Source organism: Pleurodeles waltl, chromosome 3_1 (assembly GCF_031143425.1).
Source record: "Pleurodeles waltl isolate 20211129_DDA chromosome 3_1, aPleWal1.hap1.20221129, whole genome shotgun sequence".
Lineage (NCBI taxonomy): Eukaryota > Metazoa > Chordata > Amphibia > Caudata > Salamandridae > Pleurodeles > Pleurodeles waltl.
In genome coordinates, this window is record NC_090440.1 from 162,755,500 (window position 1) to 162,775,657 (window position 20,158).

Below are 20,158 nucleotides of genomic sequence, written 5' to 3' on the forward strand. Positions count from 1 at the left end.
GCAGCTCCCTCCTGGGCCATTTTCAGCCTCAGGGAGCACCACCTCCGCAGGGCTATGGCGGTGTTGCGTGGGGTCCCATTAGCCTAATGAGGCAGCTGGATTCGGGCGGCAGCATCACCTGAATTGTGGAGAACTGAGTCCAATCCCACACCACGTGACATCTGTCGGCGTAATCTGTTTCCTGCCAACTAGCAGCGCCTCATCTCTGCCCAAGAACAGGGATGATTTGTGGCAACTGGGCGCATGACAAGATGACTTCTCAGGGAAATCGTGGTGGATCAGATCTCAGCCCTTTCTCTCAGTTACATTAGTCTCACACATGCAAAGAAAAACGGAAGCAGGAAATGGTTCAATAAGATGAATTGAATCGGTTGTGTTTTAGATAAAATGGCATGAATTGCAATAATTAGAATGATGAAACATACTAGAAGCAAAATAGTGGCAAGGAAAGTCAAACACAGGAAAAGTCCTACCATATTGTCACTATGCACAATGTATGCGATTCCTACCTAAGCTATGTTAGAGCACAGCAGGAGAAGCCTTAATCAACCCTTCAGGATTCTCACTTGGGAAGACATTATTCCCATACCGGAGTTTGACAATAGCAAAGGAAGCCTGTAGTCTACAGAGACACCATCCACATGTAGGCCAGGGAACCGTGGTCCCAGCAAGCAGCTGTAACAAAGTCAGATAGCATGCTTTCCTGGTCTTCTGGCTGGAACTTCCCTCTAATGTGCATGGGACAGGGAAATATTTTTAGAATAAAAAAACTGATGTTCTGAGAAAATGTCCCTACGTAAGGATACATGTGTTTCTGTGAAAGTTAGAGACGTACCACTTGTTTCAACAATCTTATTTCACTGCAGCCTTGAGAAAAGCACAAAGTGAAAGGAACATTGGGCTGAGAAATGTAATGCTTTCCTAGGTGAAAGGATAACTAGATAAAGAAAATAAAACATCATCACAAATCTGGTCGATTATAAAATAAGACAGAATAAAATGTAACTAGGCTAATGGGCACCGCAGCAGGCATAGTTGCTAAAATAACGTGCCCAAAGACATCATTAAAATGGCTATACAACAACAGCATACTGAAAAAGAGAGGGGGCCACGCAGCCACCTTCTCAGGCCATTTTCCGCCCCAGGGATCACCACTTCCCCGGGCCAGGCCCTGCGAATACAAAGGATGGGGGGCCACGTGCCACCCCCCCTCTTGGAGCCATTAATATCCCTATGGCCCCCAACCCCCGGGGCCTGCTCCCTATGTCCGTGATGCCCACCCTCGGGACAAAGATGTTTGTTGTCGCTTGGCGGGAGCTTTGACAGCACCTCCAAACAAGAGCAAACAATAAGTCCGCTCCTAGTGGGTGAGAGCAGGAAAACTGCCCCCACCAGCTGGGAGCAGACTTCATCTGTTTTCTGGGCAGGAAAACAGATGATAGAATTGCTCCTGCACACAGGGAGCAGTATTTTTTTGTTGTTTCCTGTATGCAGGAGCAATGACGGCTCCCGCTGGAGGTGGGGAGCTGGCAGTAACTACAGGGGCATTGAGGCCTGCCTGCGGTCTCCAACAGTGGACACTGGGTGCCCTAGGTGGGGCCAGGCCACCCAAGATAAAGTGGCCAGTCACTGGGGAATGGTGTGCCCGCGGGCTTAAATTGGCCTAGGCAGGGGGGGCTATGCAGTCCGCCTCCCCATTTGCAATGATTGCCTGGGCCCAGGGGATGGGGTCCCCGGGGACAAAACTGTCCTCGGGAGGTGGGTGTGTAGGCCCCCTCCCTTTATAGTAATTGGGTGTGCTCTGGAGGATGGGGTTCCTGGGACCATAATTGGCCTGCGGAGGGGGCTGCGTGCCCCCTTCCCAAGATGCTTGCATATTGGGGGTGGGCCACAGGCTCTGCAGCCAGCCCACCGGCACACACAGCCAAAGCCCTGCGTAGTGTGGGGTTGGGTGCCTCAAGGAGAGTTGGCTGCAGGGCTCGAAGGTTTTTAAGTTGATGTATTGCAGAAATGATGAGAGCAGCCCACACTGTCCCTTGGCAATCAGTCTGGGGCCAGCCGGTAACTGACTGGAATTTGAAACTTTGACCAAGCAGTGCCTGGTAGAGCATTCAGAACTGAACACATGAGTTAAAGACATTGCTGTTCACTGTTAACTGGATACTAGGTGCAGTTTCAGGCTCCCGCTATAGATTGGAGGATGAAGGCACCGAGTGGGTTGACCCAGTCAAGAATTTTACCTTCTGTCTTAGTTTCTGATTTGACAGTCAAGCTCTTTTAGCGGGGTTAGGTCCAAGTCTGTGGCCAGCGACGCTCCCTCGAAGTAGCATCTATGAGTTCTCGCTGAAGCAATTGGTTTTTCTGCAAAAAGCTGTGAGTGGTAAAAGCCTGCCTTTAATATTACTGTGGGTCACTTTATAAGTTCAATAGATTTGCAGCTCGCCAGTCCAAAGTCCAAAGATTTACTTTCTGAATTAAGCACTTTTTTGGATGTCATAATCCTCTGGTGGGGGAAGACTGGAATTTTGGGTGGGAGCACTCCACAAAGCAGGGTTGCTTCTTGTCTGCCTTGGGTGTGACTTCTCTGTGCAAGCCTAAGCACCTTGTTCTGGTCCCTCAAGTCGAAATGTGACTAAGTAACAATTTTCTCTACCTGACGGGAAAGATCCTTCTGGTCCCCCAGCTCCTCAAGGAAAGCTACTTGGCACCAGGACTTGCATTGGGTCTCTCAATCTCCTGCTAGGTCTCCTGCAGGGTTCAGTCATACTCACAAACAGGATGCCAATCACCTGACTGTTGGAGAGCAGTTCCAATCCATGGTGCCAGCATGATTCAGGAGTGTTTGAGTGAGCCCTCTTCTTCTAGCAGGGGTCAGGAGTCTTCTTCCAGCAAGGCTTTTTTCAGGTGGAGTTTTCCAAGGTTCATGAATGTTCTCAGGAGGTGGTGGTTGAGCTTCCACATTTATCTTGTGCACTAGCCAGTGACTGTACAAAATTTGCCACCAAATACTATTTTATTGCAGTTCCCCCAACTCATTGTCCAGCATTTCCTCTTTCTTATTGTAAAATTACCTTGTAGCCACTGTTTTAAAATGGCAAAACACTTCTGCCACAGGCAGATCTGTCCTCCGCTTCTTAGCCACACCTCCATTTATATGAGCTTTTCTTCCTTGTAACATTTTTCCAAACTAGTTTTCTCCCTAATGTGACTGGAGCCTGGCTGTTGCGTTACCTGGGAATTAATGTGAGAAGCCCTCCTTAGCATCTCTAAGTCAAGCAAGGTAGTGCAAAAAGTGGCCTTTGTTCGGTCAACAGCTCCTGTCCCTTCCCAGACATATAAGCGGTCAGCAGTTGATATCTGTCTACTCTTCCTAGGTACAGAGGCAGGCAGTTGTCATTGGAGCCAGAGTTGTTTAATCTCCCAGTAAAGACTGTGTATCCCAGCCCTGAGAGTTTTGACAAGTAAAACATTTTTAGGCCTGTTTTAGCTCAGGCAGCACAAAGTCTGTTTCTATAAAGTTACCTTTCAATTGAAGTTATCAAAAATGTAAACCGAATTTAGAAAACTGAGTAGTAAATACATTTGAATCATTTTTTCAGCATATTACCAGGCAGAGATAGAAAATAAAGAGTATAATCTCACCTGGGACTGTTCAGGAAAATGTTCTAACAAAGCATACAGATTAAAATGGATTTTGGTTTATTTCTTTGTGAGAGCACAATTCCTTCAATATGTAATTTCTCCTATATCATATATTAGAACCATACCCTGTGGGCTTACAAGACACAGTTTATGAATGACCTTTGAATATATACCATAGGCTTTTTCTATGTGGCAAACACACTTTTGCTTATCATATGCCACTGCAGTGTATGTATGTATATATACTGCAGTCAAGCCAGAGCATACAGGTGTAGAACAGTTCAAATGGCAAACCCAAGTACCTATTCCAGCAATTGAGTAATCAATCAGGTGATGTGATCATCTAATGATATGCGGACAAACACTGATAGATCTCTAAAAATCCATTGATATTCCCTTATGAATCATTTCAAAGTATAGCAAAAGCCAGATAGTTAATAGAACTGTTTAAAATAAGACTTCAACCCAAACAGAAATGGAACACAATATCTAATTCATGGACTAGGAAGAAGCAATTTGCCGAAATAAAAATTCTTGGTGTCAGTAATTTGATTTTGTGTGGTAGAGCAATGTACACGTATCTGAATAAATTTAAAGCATGCTTAGCTTCAGTATTTTAAGCTTCTGTAGCGGAGTATCCTACACCTATTTGAGTATCTGGAAAAGGAAGTGCTTAATTTGTAAATAAAAACGTGCCAGTGCACACAGCTCTCCTCTTAACATGTGGCTGCGGCTTTTAAATGTGCGAGCACGGACTACTGAGGCACCGTAATCCATAAACCATCTCTGGCCTCTTCAATCCATTTACAGCCACTCCCTGCCCCTTCAGCTCACACCTGCAGCTTTCTGCATTCTCTAATTGTGACGCTTTTTCGTTTTTCCTCTTCCTCCGTCTTTCCCATATGTGTCTTTTAATGGCAGCAAATGCTTTAGGCAGAAGAATAAGCGCCGGCCCCCAAATATAAGTGCCAGTGCTCAGCACCGGCAACAACTAGCACAAATTAAGCAGTGGGCAAAGGGCTTTGACATTTTTTTCTTCTATTAGCATTTTCAAAAAGACCACTTTACCCAGCCAGTACTCCTTAATCTGTCATTAATTACAGTTTTCAGTAATGGAGAGATATAGCAGGATAGAGTTTCTCTTCAATATGCCCAAATGAAAGGATCCGTGTTGCTATTTCAAGGATCAGAATTATCTTTTAATTGAACCAACATAAACATTGCTTTTTCGCTTTAGCACTGTTTTCTGCATATTCATGTTTTATCTGGAATTGGCTCTGAAAATACACCACGTTTATATGTCATTGAGAGTGGTGTGATTGCTATTGTTGGGAAACTGGCAATTGATCTGGGATCTTTGCCAAATGAGAACAGGCATACTTGCTGCAGATGTTGACACCTGCAGAATCGGTTCTCTAGTGAATTCCTCGATGGTTCTAGACTTAGGCATAGTTTCCCACTTCCTAAACTTACGATGTGTAATAACGGAAATGATGCAGCGATCTGCATACGAGTTAATACGAAATTTCTGACAAATATTATTAAAATGTTTTACTTGATAACATCATATATTTTGAATACTTTGTTTTAACTTTTTCTAAACAAAGTGGAGTAAATCTAAAATATGCAGATATTTTGAGCTGTGCTTGTAGCATCATTGGACAAAGACATTTTCCACCCAGTGCACCAGTTTTGTAGTTACCATATTTGTTTTGTTCTCAAACTACACATTTATAGATCAAAAAATTATACTGAAAGGAGCCTATGGTACCTTATCCTTTTAAAACTACGAAACAGAGTTGTTTAACAATGCTTTATATCATTATGATTCTTTATGTGAGTGTAATAATGTTTAATATTATGTGGCTGTGTAAAATTTGTAGCACATATTTTGCTGGTAAGATCAGTAGCTCAATTATAACATGGAATTGCATTTATTTATAATGTTGCCGGCTTTCATTAACATGTTACTTAGGATAATTTTCTGGAAATGTTTCTGGAAATGTTTTTGCCGGGCTCAACTCCACCAACTTAGTCAGAGTTGTTACGTGGTAAAATGTAACGCGGCAATTGCAGCTTTTGGTGTCTGAATATAATATTGATTTCAAATATTGAACCATCCCACCCCAGCTGCAAAAAACCATCCCACCCCAGCTGCTTTTGCTCATTGTGGAACTACATTTTGCTTAATCCTTCGCCTTTCCTCTCTGGTGTAAAAGCAGCGGGCAGATTCACAGAGAAAGTAGCAGATCCGAGCTTGGAGATCTACACGTGTGTGAGTGTAGGTGTACTTTGTGGGATATACAAACATTCCCTGGAATCCACGTGAAAAGCTGTGTCCGGTTCAGGTCCCATACAGAGTCTTGGGATGCTCAGGTGATATTCTTATCAGGATCCCCCCCTGCAGAGTTCTCCCCTGTGGCAAACTCCCCACAGATCGAATAGGATCCCCTGGAAAACGCACACCTTTTTTCCTACACTGGGAAAATATTTTGTCCACAGAGCATCTCCTTCCCCTGCACCCCACAGTAGAAAAACCATTCCTCTTCCGACCTTGAAAAGAGATTTACCCCAATGGAGTAAAACTCCGACCCCCAGGAGGGTGGTAAGGGTAATGAAAGTTTACAGCAGGGGCGTAGCTTCGTCAGTAAGATTGGGGGTGAACTTCAGATTTCCCAACAATCACGCTGGCACATAATGTTATAATAAATTCACTGAAAAAAACAAAGGTTACAGGGCCGGTAAAGCTAGGTTCTGAATTTACTGGTACAAAATCATAGAAATTCAGCAGTTGGAGTTCTTTCAAGTGACTATAACTCGAATCCTAAGGTAACTTGCGCCCTTGCCATGCACAGTTTTCTTATCAATAATGTTATTGCAAATGTTGCAGTGATATCAGAGATGCCATACATGATCTCATCAATGACATAACGTGGAGTAATTAGCTTTGGTGGTTAGAGTTACTTGAAAGAACTCTAACTGCTGAATTTCTATGGTTTTGTACAAGTAAATTCAGAACCTAACTATAACGTCTTGGTAACCTTTGTTTTTTCAGTGAATTTCTTTGATTTTTTTTTTAACATATAGTAATTTCATTCATACACTAAATCATGCACTTGTACATGCACTCAGACTCATGCGCCCACTCACACACCCACTCAGACACTCATGCACCCACTCATTCACATACCCACTTTCAGACCAACTCAGACACTCATGCACCCACTCACACATCCACTGACAGAGAAAGGCCCTGTGGCCACCCCCTGCCACACATGGCCTTAAGCCATGCACGGCACGTGTTGTTTGCAAAGTCTGGCCTTGCAGCCAGGCCTTGCAGCTAAGCCCTTATAACCACATAATCCCGCGCCACGCATGACCTTTAGCCATGCGCAGCGCAGGTTGGCCACAGGGCCTGTCTCTGTCAGTGGATGTGTGAGTGGGTGCGTGAGTGTCTGAGTTGGTCTGAGTGGGTGCATAAGAGTCTGAGTGGGCTTGTGAGTGGGCGCATGAGCCTCTGAGTGCAAGTATGAGTGAATGAATTAGTGTGTGAATGAGTCTGTGGTTTTTCTTTCAAATTTTTCCATAATCACAAATATTTTACAAATATATTGTGGAAATTCTCAAAAATTCACAAATTTTCACGAATATTGCACTCCGTGACATGAAATTATATTAAACCTATAATTTGCCCCTAAAACACACCTATATCACACCCCTGGGGTCAGGGTACCTCACCCTGACCCCTTATGCCACTTTCAATTTAAATTTTCACCCCAGGGGACCGTGTCCTGTAAAATAAAATGGCAGTCGCACTCTTCTACTCAGGCTACGGTCAGCCAATTGCAACGCTTCTTTGCGCATGCGTATTCGCAAAAATTTGTGAATTTCTCGATTAATCACGTGCAGAGATATACAAATTTGTCCTCTTAAATATCTCCTAAACTACTGAAGGGATTTACACCAAATAACAAAAAGCACAATCTGCGTACTGGCAGCTAGCTTTCTGGCAAATTTGGTGTAATTCCGTCCAGTGGTTCGGGCTGTAGACATGTTGACAAGTCCTATGGGAATTAAAATGGGAAACGTTTATCTAGGCCCCTGCAAAACGTCCTTTTTTTTTTTTTTTTTTTTTTTTTTTTTTTAATTTCGTGAAGTTTCATGAAATGGTGCCAAAGATATAGGCAAGTCAAAAACGCTTTTTCTATAGAAACACGGTCCTAATTACAACTACCTACTGGCAACTGCCAGTAGGTAATTATACGACAAGCTGGACACACGAGAGGGGCTTGCGGGGCAGCAGAAAGGGACAGGAATGTAGGTTGGAAGGGGGGGTACCAAGTGTGAGAAAACGCTTTGTTTTGTGACATGACCAACATTTTTTAAGTCTTTACAGAGAGAGGGAGAGAGAGTGTATGTTTTTGTCTGTGTGTGTGTGTGTGTAAAAATTCCTTGTGAAATCCACCAGACACCGCACCATACCCAACTGAAAGCACCCATACCCAACTCTTCCCACCCCTCGAGTAAGATTTACAGGTGCAAAGAACTATATAGTCATGACGGAGATCTCTGCAAATATAAATGGGTTTATGCCTGAAAGGAATCCCTTTCTGAGTTCCTGGCTGGTGTAACATGGGTACATTTTGTCATAAACTTATGTTTACAACCAAATTTACCTTTTGGGAATATGGCCCTGACTAGAAGGGCAGAAAGTACATGTTCATGTTACAAGAAATAGCACACAGCATGTTTACTGTATACACGTTTGTGAAAAGTGTACATAATTGTTTAAGAGACTGGAACAAACCAAATGAAGTAAAGTGTGCATTTTCTTGGTTTTAGGTTGCACAGCCGATATTATGAACTGGCGCCCAACATTGTGCCTATGGACTACACCGATGACCCGGATGTCAAGCTGCCCATCCAGCTGATCATAAACATGCCAGAATTAGTGGTAAGTCCCTCTTCCATCATTCTCTGCCTTTTAATTTACTGCTGTTGACCGCGGGCTATCAGCAGTTGTCTTTGTTACCCAATGTTTATCTTCAGGAGTAGCTGTTCTGATGCATTGTGATGTGGATGTTAGACAGAAGCGTGTCCATCTCCACCTGTCATATCATTCCTTATCCAAAACCTTATTCCTAGGAGATTGCATGGGATGAGTCAATCGGGGAGACCCTCTTGTTCAAAGACAGGTCTTTTGAGTGGAACAGGATGTTATTGATATATTTCGAGCAACCAGTGAGGTGGCAATATCAGCATGGGCCTAGTAGGGTGCCTCTTAAACAGAGATCTGGTTGCAGTTCATGATTCACTTTTAGGAACATCTCTTGGCTACCTATAAGGTTTGCTTGGTTGCTAGACATTTATGATTTCAGCTATACTATCTCTGCAGAATTTGTATGTCGACCTCATACCCAGTATCACTCCATGTTTCTGTGCATCAAGACTCTTTGAGATGAAGGTCTCCATTTTTCTGCAGCCTCCCCAGGGAATGAATTATTGCAGTGCAGGCACCCTACCATAATGAAGGATCTTAAAACTTTAAATCAGATTAGTCTTAATTGTACAGTGAGGTCCAGCTGTCTAGGTGGAGTTTATGTTGCTGTATGTTGTGCTGCTTTATTACAACTCTCAGCCACGCGTGGGTCTCCTTGGGAACACCCAGGGGTGACAATAGATGCTGCAAGCAGAGTCTGCTGGCCAAAAGCTCTTTTGTTACATTATGTTCGGCGTCGAGGGCTCACACATCCGTGGGTCTCTGGCCATTAGGCTACTGTAGGCCCGTGATAAGGTTAAAAAAGCAATATCTGAAGTTTCTTTCAAAATGAGAGGTGGCTTTCCGCTTGACTTAACCATTTAGGCAACGTAACCTGGATGCCTGAACCGAGAAAGCCCGAATACATTTAAACTTTTTCAAAGTATGGGGCAACCAGTGCAGGGCCATTATTGGAGGCGGAGTTACGGGCACTGCATGGTACATTAAAGAAATTGTCTAGTGCTTTGGGAGCCAGTGCATTAATCTAAGGCTGGGGAGATGTGCTAACTCCTTGAAGTCTCAGTCTCTCCTGATGATGACTGAGCAGATATTTAACTAGGCCCAGGGTAAAACTGAGAAACCAGTGCCTTTAAATACCCGCCAAGGAGACCTAATATTCGTCTGGTTCTCGTAGCAAGGAAATCACTTGTCTGATGTTTTTTAGCTGGAAATAAATCGGATTTAGGCCCTAGATAAATCTAAGGAGCAAAAGTCACATTTTCACTGGTGTAAACACCCAGATTCCTGAAATTTGGAAACATGGGAGGGACATTGGTCTCTTTTTTGGCCAAATTGTTTAGTACAGAGTTCTTTTCGCCCTCAAAGACCACATGTCCTGCCATGTCTCCTTTCTAGTTGAGGAACTTTGACTACAACCCGCGCTTAATTAACAGAGAAAAATGGTGTAAGGTTAGGTACGCTGAAGCACGATTTCATTGTTTCTGGAAACATGTAACTCAATTTGTCTAGGACACGGCGACGAGCTCTGCAGAATGCATATGAAGACAGACACCCAGATTAATTTGCTGGAGTATGAAATACAGTGAAGAGCATTTTAGTGCCATTTGCAGTTCATTACTTAGCTATAAACCGCTGAGCTGTTCTTTCATAACTTTCTATAAAGTGACACGTCATAAACCCTGTTGGCTTGTTAATTTCACCTTTGTCACCAGAGTCCATTTTATGTCTTGTAATGCATTTCACTTGATTGCTTGGGAATTATAACTGCTTTAATGTGATTTGTTATTAATTATGGTACGTATTGTATTATTTCTGTTTAAATCCCTTCATCTCTGTATAGAAAGGAGAAAGTATCACATACTATTGCCCCTAAGTACAGTGTTTCATTAGTAGTGGTGTCGTTTCTGTATAATTCTACATAGACTTTCTGCCCCTCTCCCTGCCCACAGTGATATCGTTTTAACATTAGATATGTTTAAAGTGCATCTGCTTTCACCCTTTTAAGTAATATCTATCTATCTATCTATCTCAGTTGAAGCTTCCTTTATGCTTGCTCTGTTCTGAAATGCCAACCCACCACTGTGAACTGTATCAAATCGTTTGGTTTTGTCTTTTTTTATAAGAACTTTAACCTGCAAGTGCACATTAACACTGTAGCAGAAGGGGCACTGCATCAACGAAATCTCCTTTGAGGGCTCAAGCCTTTTCTCCCAGAAAATCCTTTCAAACATTTGATTGAAGCTGTGATGTTATCAATGCTAGACTATGAAAATTCTCTTCTCTTAGTTATTTCCACATTTCACCAGACCCTCCCTCTAAACAGTATTAAAGGCACAATTCAGGATGGTCACTGGCACAAGGCAATGTAATATGTCTACAATTCTGAGCATCCAAAATTGTCTCCTCTACGATGCAATCAACTCCCACCCATACCCAAAAGGCTCCTCACCCTTTAACACCTCATCGTACTTTGCCTAGAAAGTAACCAGCTTTGGTGGATAGCACTACCTACGGAGTTCAGGGTTGCTACTTACTGGAATTCCATGTTTTGTTAAGGAAAGGGCACCTAATCAACCCTTCTACATGGAGTGTCCCTAAGGTGTTCAATTGCACCCCCCTATCTACAGGACAGTAGCTTTGCTTGTTAATTTAAAAAAGAACAAATATTCCTGCTGGTCCATGGCAGCCTTACTCACTGAGGAACTCACTGGGATGAATGCCACAATCACCCCCACAGGGGTGCAGAAAGACTGATGGGGTTGTTTTAGAGTGGGCATGGCAGGAATGCCAATGTGGGCCATCCTTTTGCTTTTAACAAAAATTGTTTCGCTGGGGTTTAAAGGGCTTTCTGCCCCCCCCCCCCCCCCTACCACCGGAGGAGGGGGATAGAGGGGGCAGAAAGACTGTTGTGCTTTAGATGGGAGGGAGAACTTGCCTATGCCTAATTAGGTTGCCACTCCACCCCCACCCCAAAATCATTCCTTGGTGGCTAAAGGATGAATGCCTGCTCGTCGATTGCCATCTCAGTTTGATCCCGAAGCAGGGATCAACTTATGAAAAGTACTGATAGAAATGGGGCATTGTCCCCTTTCCTTGTGTACCACTCCCATAGAGATTGGTGCTTGGTGCCAAAGCTGTGTCCCCAAGCACCGATCAAAGTGGAAGAAGACAGCCCTTAATGGTGCTGTCTGTTTTAACTTTGTTTGGTGTGATTTCAGCATTGCAGGACACGAAAATGAATCTTGGGACACAAGGTAAGTTCTTCTCTTACGACCTGATTTTCATTTTCTAAAGAAAACCCTTCTGATGCAAGCACCAGAAGAATTCCCTTCCTGATCATGGTGAATGACCCGTTAACATCCACAATACTAGACAATGCGGTGAACGCTGATGGGTCATGTACCTCATTCAAGCGTTTAAGATGACCATGAAGTTCTTCAAGAACAACTTTACTTTGGGTCTGAAGAACTGCGTGGGACATTGGTATTTTAAGGATTCATGGACGGGAGCCTTTTCATAGAGGACAGTCGTAGTAATGATCTGTCCAATTTAGGAGACAGGGGGTAGGGATCATGAGCAAAGACATTGCCACAGAATTCTCAGATTTATGGAGGGGATGAATCAGTCTCATGGTACATGTGCCAAATTTTGATGCAGTGATAACAACCGGAATACACCTAAACCCCTTCCCCTTGCTCTACCACAATAGTTGCGTAAGACAAATCAAGGAGGGTGCATAGCTAGGTTGGTCCAAATTTTTAAATGAGGTTAAGGGATTTGCAGTTACAGCTGTTGGACCCCAAACCCACTGATCTTTTGAAAAAAATAAAATAAAGCAGAGCAATAAACCTACCAACTAAACCTTATAATACGACAGTCATAATATATAATCTTTATATAAACTACCCCTTGACCCATAAGACTTTGAACGGTTGTATTGTTTGAAGTCAGTGGTTGGGAAATCCAAACAGTTCATTAATAGTTGGTCTTGTTCCTGCCAGGTACACCAACCTTAGTAAACTATCTAGGGTTGGAACAGAATGAAATCTTGTTTTTGATTTAGTCCTAGTGTTCATATGAGTCCATAGACCTTGGTACCTAATGGAAATGGCTCAATCCTCCATGTCTGTGCATTTGAAGTGCTAAAAGTGGCCTATTGAAGGGCAACAAACATAGATTGCAAATCTTGGGGTTGGTGGCAACAGACGATGGGAGATGTTTCACAATCGCAGACTAAATTCTGTAAATATATCTTACCAGTGAATCAGACACAATACTCGATATCGGTACTTTCAAAGATGGTTTAAGCTCAATCATTTTAAATTTGGCAGACGTTATGTTACCAGGTTCTAGTTCATATGCCTAGTATTGGTTGACTCTGCAGTGCGCATCATATAAAATCCTGTCCCACTAACTTGAGTCTCAAGAAAGGAAAACTTGAATTTAGGATAATTGGAAAAGGTCATATTATTATTGTAATCATGTGGCAACCGTATAAGCACGAAATAGCCACACTACTGTTACCTGGAAGATAAAAATTGCAAATAAATCAAATGTTGGATGCAAAAGATCACTAGACCATGGAGACTAAACTGCTTCTGATCTGTGCTTTCTAAGACCAAGTTACAGAAGTTTCTAATGTGCTTGTAATTGCATTCTCTCCCCTGAAGCCAGCTAGTACAGCGGAAGCATTACAGTCCAATCTTTGAATTACAGCGACATGAAAAATGTCATTACGGTGTTGGAACCCTGCTCCACTATCGACAGGAAATACACTTAAGTGTTTTGTCGAATTCCAGTGTGCTTTTGGCTGGAAGGAAGCATGTGTATGAAATGATTGCTTTAAAGAGGCATGGTCTCTAATGCACAGCTGTAATGTGGGGGGTGGCAGTTAAAGGGCACGCAGAAAGGCCTACAGTTCCGTGAAATCACGTGGAGGATAACTTCATAAAATCACATTCACCTTTCCTCTGCAACAACTGAGGAATTATTAATGGCTTCTAATATGTTTGATTGATTTATTATTCATAGTTTAGAGCTTTATCAGTCATTAGGGTGGTGAGATCTGGGGCCTTCCATGGTGCTAAGTCTGGCCTGTGGTTTAGCCACGACCTACTGGCAAGCTAAACCTGGTCCCAGACCTTCTCTACTCCATTTAGGTACATCAAGCCTCTCGTTGCGTCCCAAACATCTGCCTTTGGACAACAGAGTGGACTATTACTTGAAGGAGCTGGACCACAGCGTTAGGGACATTGTATGTATATGACAGCCTTACCACAGGTAATAATTTAGCATTTTGACACTGCTGCAGGTTTATTCAACCGCGCTCAGGTCCACACAGCCTTGAGAAGCAGCCAAGAAATTGTGACTGAGTCTTCTATGATCTTATATACCAGCTCCTTAACCACGCACATTTGCGATGAAGGGGAAAGTGGCACTTCTGTTATTGCTTTTGTTCACTTAATCATTGCTTTTCACAACGTTTGGATGCTCCAGCCCCCCCCCAGCCATATTTCTGCTGAAACATCTCATGCAAAACCTTCTAAGAACTTTCGTACAGAATACATCTCTGGCCTATGGTGCCATGTCACGTTTGCCACTTCACCCAGTCTTTCATTTAGCCAAATTCACTTTGTATTGTAGGACATTTAGGCACAAAGATATTTTGTGAAACTGCCCTAGAACGGAAGGTGCAGCTGTCTGAAAGTGTGGGACTCCTTGATTGGGGGAGACATGCCATGAGGCCATTTGGCAGCACACGTAGTCTAGCTTGCCCTCTTGAAGAAAACAGTGATATTTGTGAGCCCAAATCAGGAGTTCATATGGCCTCCCCCATAAAACTGGTACTTAAATTGTTCTGAATTCAGGTAGTGCATTTTAAAGGGGAAGAATAACACCACTCATTCAAAACCTATTAAAACTATCTAGAAAAAAGGTATAGAGAAATGCAATTTGCTTAGTTCCTCTCATACACATTCTAAAATAAAGTGTACAATTGTGCGAACATTTAATGTACTTCATGTAATAATATACAATGGGCCTCTGAGGAATCTGACCATAAGGCTAAGATGCTGTAGGGATGCACTGAAGCAGGCAAGCATCTACATAGGAATAGAGGCACTAGATGGGGATAAATAAACGGAAGAAGGGGATAGAGGATGCATGAAAACTGTCCCTAAAGAGGGAAAGGAACCAATAATTGGACAAACAGAAAAGGCAACCACTGTGGGCATGCACACCTAAGTGTGGGACATTACTGTCTTTGGCATGATTCCCCCCAAGTTTGCCCTGTTTTGTTGGTGTTTGAACTCTGTGCACTTTACTACTGCTGAACAAGAGTAAAGTGCCCTGGCTCCCCTTTAAACATGGTTACATTGTCATATTCCTGATTGACATATATAACCTGCTTACAAGTCCTTAGTATATGGCGTAGACAAGCACCCAGGGCTTAGAAGTTAAATGATGGACATGGACTTCAGCACCTATTGTGCTAGCCACAAACTGGGCCTGTAAAACATGGCTTGAGGCCTACCATGTATATAGCAACAATGCAGCAGCTGAAAACCTGCTGTCATACCTGTCAAAATAACCTTTTCTGATGGCCGGGAAACCTTGTGTAGGAAGCTGCCTACCTCTGCAGTGTACCAAATGTAGTTGTACACTATGCAGATAGACCGTCTGATGTCGTGGACCCAGCCCGGAGAGCTTAGGTGCATCAGGTCTTTGCTGTTGGTGCTCCTGTGTCAAGGTGCCCACTGTTCTTTGGGGGACCTGCAAGAAAAGGGACAAAACACTGCAGTTGGGGAACTCTAGACAATGTCCTCTGCAATGCTGATGTCCCTCGACGATTGATCTTCGATGCTGCGTTGGAATTTGGATTGGGTTTCAACAAGGCATGGTAGTTGCAAGGGGTCCGGCACCCCAGGTATTTGTGCAGGACGGCTCCAGTTTGTCCTGATGTCTTCTCATTTGGAGGGAAGATGGGACTGGCCTCTTGGAGCACAGTGATCTCCACCTGGGGGCTGCTGCATTGGTGGTCCCAGGTTTCCGCAGAACTGAGAGCCGGACATTGCGGTTGCTGCCTGCAGGTAGCAGGGAAGTAGCTCCTCCACTCCTAAGGAGATGCTGGTGAAGTGCTGGAGAACCTCAGAGGCTTTTGGAGTCACCACAGCGGCAGGACACGTCGAGATGTTGTGGTTGTCTGGACAGGAGCAGGCAGGCAGGGTTTAGCACCAAAAGTCCACCAGTCATTCGCAGTTCTCACTCCTTTGGCTCTTCTTTGTCCTATTTTTCTTGGGTCAGGTGAATCTGTTCTTCTGGTGTCAGAGGGCTACTTAAACATTCAATTTAGGAGCATTTTAGGGGAGTGTAGAGTAACAGCCAATGGGCTACTTACATTTGGGGTGGCTACACGCCCTATATGACCACTTCCTGAGGGGAATGGGCATAACCCTGTCCCAGAATTCCTAGTTCCACCAAAGTCAAAATGGTTGAACTCTTCCTCGCTTGTCGACTTTGGGTAGTCCACCATAGGGTGTGGCTAGCCTAAAGGTGCAACACGCTTACTGCCTAAGTAATTGTCCCACCTATTCTGGTGCCAAGTGAGCCTCAGGGCAGGGGGTGGCTATTCTCAGGTCTGGGGGAAGCAGGGGTCGCATTCCAAAGGCAGAAGGGTCTTTCAAGTCCCTGGCCTTGATATGCAGATTCACTAGTTATCCAACTAGAGTAGGTGATAACACCTTCCCCTGAAGCAGGCAACCGCTCTTTTTAATTTATACATGGCACCGCTAGCGAGCCTTGTATGCTCCTTTGGCTTCCAGATTGTTTCCTATGCAGATGACACGCAGGTGATTGTTCCTGTCTCACACAACTGGGAGGTTTCAAAGGAGAAATTTCAACTCTGCATGACAGCAATTAATAATTGGATGGCCAGAAATTGGCTTAAACTTAACGGGGATAAGACTGTGATTATGTGTTTTGGCCGTAATAACACTCCTTGGAACAACAGCTGGTGGCCCACAGCTTGTGGGGGCTGTCCACTTCCTTGTCCCTCTGCAAAAAATCTAGGTATTATATTTGATACTTCCCTTTCCTTCAAGTTACAGATCAATCATACGGTTAAAGTCTGTTTCTGGATCATAAAAACTCTTAGGAAAATTCAGCATCTTCTTGAGGAAGACTTAAGGATGGCGGTTGTGCTGGCGCTAGTCACCTCTAGACTTGACTATTGTAATGCCCTTTTGTTAAATGTTAATAAAACTTCTCTTGATAAACTCCAGTCCATCCAGAATACAGCAGCGCGCCTTATTCTGAATCGTCCCCAGTCTGCATCGGCTAGTAGCAGTCTGAAATCTCTCCATTGGTAACCTATTTATAAGAGAATTATTTTTAAAACTCTCTGCCTAACTCATAGAGCCTTACAGTCGGAGGGCTGTGATTATTTGAAGTCTACCTTGCAATATTACAAACCGACTAGAAACTTGAGATCTTCTTCTAAATATACAATTGCGGTTCCTCGATGCAATAAGGCTAGGTGGGGAGACCGTGCTTTTATGGTGGAAGCTGCAAGGCTTTGGAATACCCTGCCTTTTGCGCTCCGACAAACAGCCACTCATTCCACCTTTAGGAAAAGCCTGGAAACTTGGCTCTTCTCGCTCTCGGCGGTAGCCTTTGCTTTTCCCTGTGTTCTCATTCGGATTAGCGCTTCGATGCATCTTGCCGGAATGCGCTTTATAAATAAGCCAATACAATACAATTGTTTTGGCCTCTGAGAGCATGGGCGTTCACCTCTAGGGGTCAGAAACGTGTGGTGGCAGGATGGCCTGTACCAGTCGGCCAGCACACTGAGACTTGTACGTTTCAGGGGGCACCTCTAAGGATCCCTCTGGGTGCACGTCATAATAAATTCAAGGCTGGCATCATTTAGATGCAGGCAGTGGGTCATGGCATACAAGGGGTGTCCATGTCTTGTTTTCGCCTGGCTTGCACCAGGACACGCAGTCTGCAATGGCAGCTTTGTGCAACCTTTCTTTAGAGGGGGGTCCCCAGGGTGGCACAAAGCATGCTGCAGCCTTTAGGGACCCTTTCTAGTACCCAGGCCCTATGTACCAGGGTACCGTTTACTAGGGAATTACAGAGGTACAGGAGTGTGTGCCATTTGTACACATTTTACCTGCTTTGGGGAAATTGCACTGGTACTGGGGACCTGTTTAGAAGTAACCCAGTTCACCTCAGTCGGAAAACCTCAGTACTAGTGAGCAAAAAGTGGGGGTGACCATGTCCAAAAGGGGCACTTTCTTACACCTTGCTTTTATATATTAATAAGTCACTCCAAAGTACACCCTGTCTCCCATAAATTACAGTGCCCGATATTTAAAAGTTAAACCTGTGAAATTAAGTGATTTTTTTTCCTCCAGCGGCAAGCCCCCAAAAGCTATGTTCAAGCGCAGGGCTGTAGCTGTATCCTGGACAATGTCAAAATACAAATTATACACTTTAATATGTACCATTTGTTTACTGGTAAACTTGAAGTTATAATAAACGTTTAAGAAGAGTAACTTTTAGAAAATTACAATTTCCCTGACTGAAGCTCCTGGAGGTTGATTTGTATTAGTCTGCTAGCAGTTGCCCAGAGAAAAGCTTGAGCTTAATGAGGTGTGAAAACTCCTCTCAGAGCAGAAAAATGGCTTAGGCCTGGTGACAAGAAGAGCTGGGTGTAGAGCATGTGCCCCCTATTAGCTCAGGAATGGTAGGTGGGTAGGTTCAAAGAACCTCAAAGGGGCAGAGGTGAGGCTTGCCCATTCATAACTTAGTGTAAGGAGAGACAGAGGGGCAAACTCTTTACCACGGTCCAAGGCATCAGTCAGCCTGGTTCGGTCCTAGTAGGAGTGGGGCTTAGTGTACCTTAGGAGCAGGGGACTGCTTGTTTCCCTGAACACACCCCTGACTGGTATACAAGCTTTCTTCAAGGGCAAAAGGCCTTTGCCATCCTGGATTTCCTTTTGAATGGTGCAATGTGGATAGGTTGGAGTAAGGAAGACAGGTGTGCTGCAGAAGTGGGAAGGTTTGTCCTCTGGAACTTTTCCTCATTAGTTAGGCAGTGTCCAGTAGTGACCCCACCCACTGGCTAATGAAATCTGCTAACCGGTCACCTCTCCCTCTGAGCACTTCCTGGTCCTACAAAAGATCAGAAGAGAACTGAACCTGGTGTCTATGACCTGTGTGGAGACTTGAAGGGCTAGGCCTGCTACATTTGTACCCAAGACTGAGACGTGGACTCCAAGGGTCAGTTGGCTGACATCCTGTGTGGCTTCAGGGACAAAGCAAGATGCAAGAGGCTTTTTTTTTTCCTAACGTGACCGGTTGTTCAATAATAACTGGACCTGGGCTGAACCCTGCTGTTGTCCTCTGCTGGAGTGAGACCTGGCCCCTGTCTGCTGTCCTAGAGGTCCTGGGAGCCTTAGAAGTGATATAGAAGAACTTGTCCAGAAAAAAGTCTGGGATCTCCAAAACTACAAGAACACTAAATCAGAAGCTAAAATCTTTAACTTGAAAGTACACACTTGGTGTATCAAACCCATGCTCTGTTTCAGTCGGCCTGAAATCACACCTAGGTCTTGGTATACTGCGATTATAGAGAATATTTTCACCTAAATCTTTAAAAATTCTTCTCTGAGGTTCCCCTAAAGGATGTTTGTCATTTCTGTGCTGTTCTTTTTATTAAAACTTATTCTATTTCATTTAATTTGATTTGGATTTTTTATTGTTTGGTGTTCAGACTTTTTTTTTTTACTGTTTTGGTACTGAATGAATACTTTACACATTGACCCACGTTAAGCCTATCTGCTCTGTGCCATAGCTATCAGGGGGTTGAGCTCAGGTTAATTTACTGACTTTTGAGATTCACCCTGAAAGGTAAGTGTTATTATTCTTTTGGGTGGGTGACTGCCCAGCCTATATGATAATCCACTTTCTTACAGTAAGAACAGAACCTTCCACAGAAAAAGGAGACAATCAATGTCTTTATGCAGCTTATTCGTTAATATATTCAGTCTCTCAGCCCTGTGAAAAGATGACAGGGGTAGAAGATATGATTCTGGGCCTGTACCCAAGGACACAAAGAATGATAAAACGTACGTATGATACATGTTCCTCTGAGTCAAGCTAGAAGCGCAGTGGAGGTTTCTATGTAAATAGCAACATCACAATACAACAGTTAAGGTATTTAAGACTATATGTAACACACGGCCAAGGATGGGGCAAGTGGGGCATTCATTAAACCACCCCTATACAAAAAAAATTCAGTAAACACAGCTTTTGACAAAATAGTATGCTTGCCAAAACAACAAGAACCAGAGAGTAGCAGAGAGAAGATGGCTATAAGTAAGCAAACACAGATAAGGCAGAAGTAACAGGAATGCACAAACAGGACTAAGAAGACAACTAGTCAAACTGGACATTGAACAGAGCAAGAAAAGTGCAAGGAACCTAACAACTGTTGTAAGGAAGTTAGAGCTA

At 43.7% G+C, this 20,158-nt stretch overlaps 1 protein-coding gene across 1 annotated transcript in view; it reads left to right on the plus strand.

Moving 5' to 3' along the window:
* Nucleotides 1-20,158, plus strand: part of CIB2 (calcium and integrin binding family member 2) — a 360,572-nt gene that overhangs the window by 203,340 nt on the left and 137,074 nt on the right. The window contains exon 3 of the mRNA XM_069222054.1: nt 8,485-8,596. Within this exon, the coding sequence (XP_069078155.1) occupies nt 8,485-8,596 (112 nt within the window). The remainder of the gene's footprint in view (nt 1-8,484; nt 8,597-20,158) is intronic.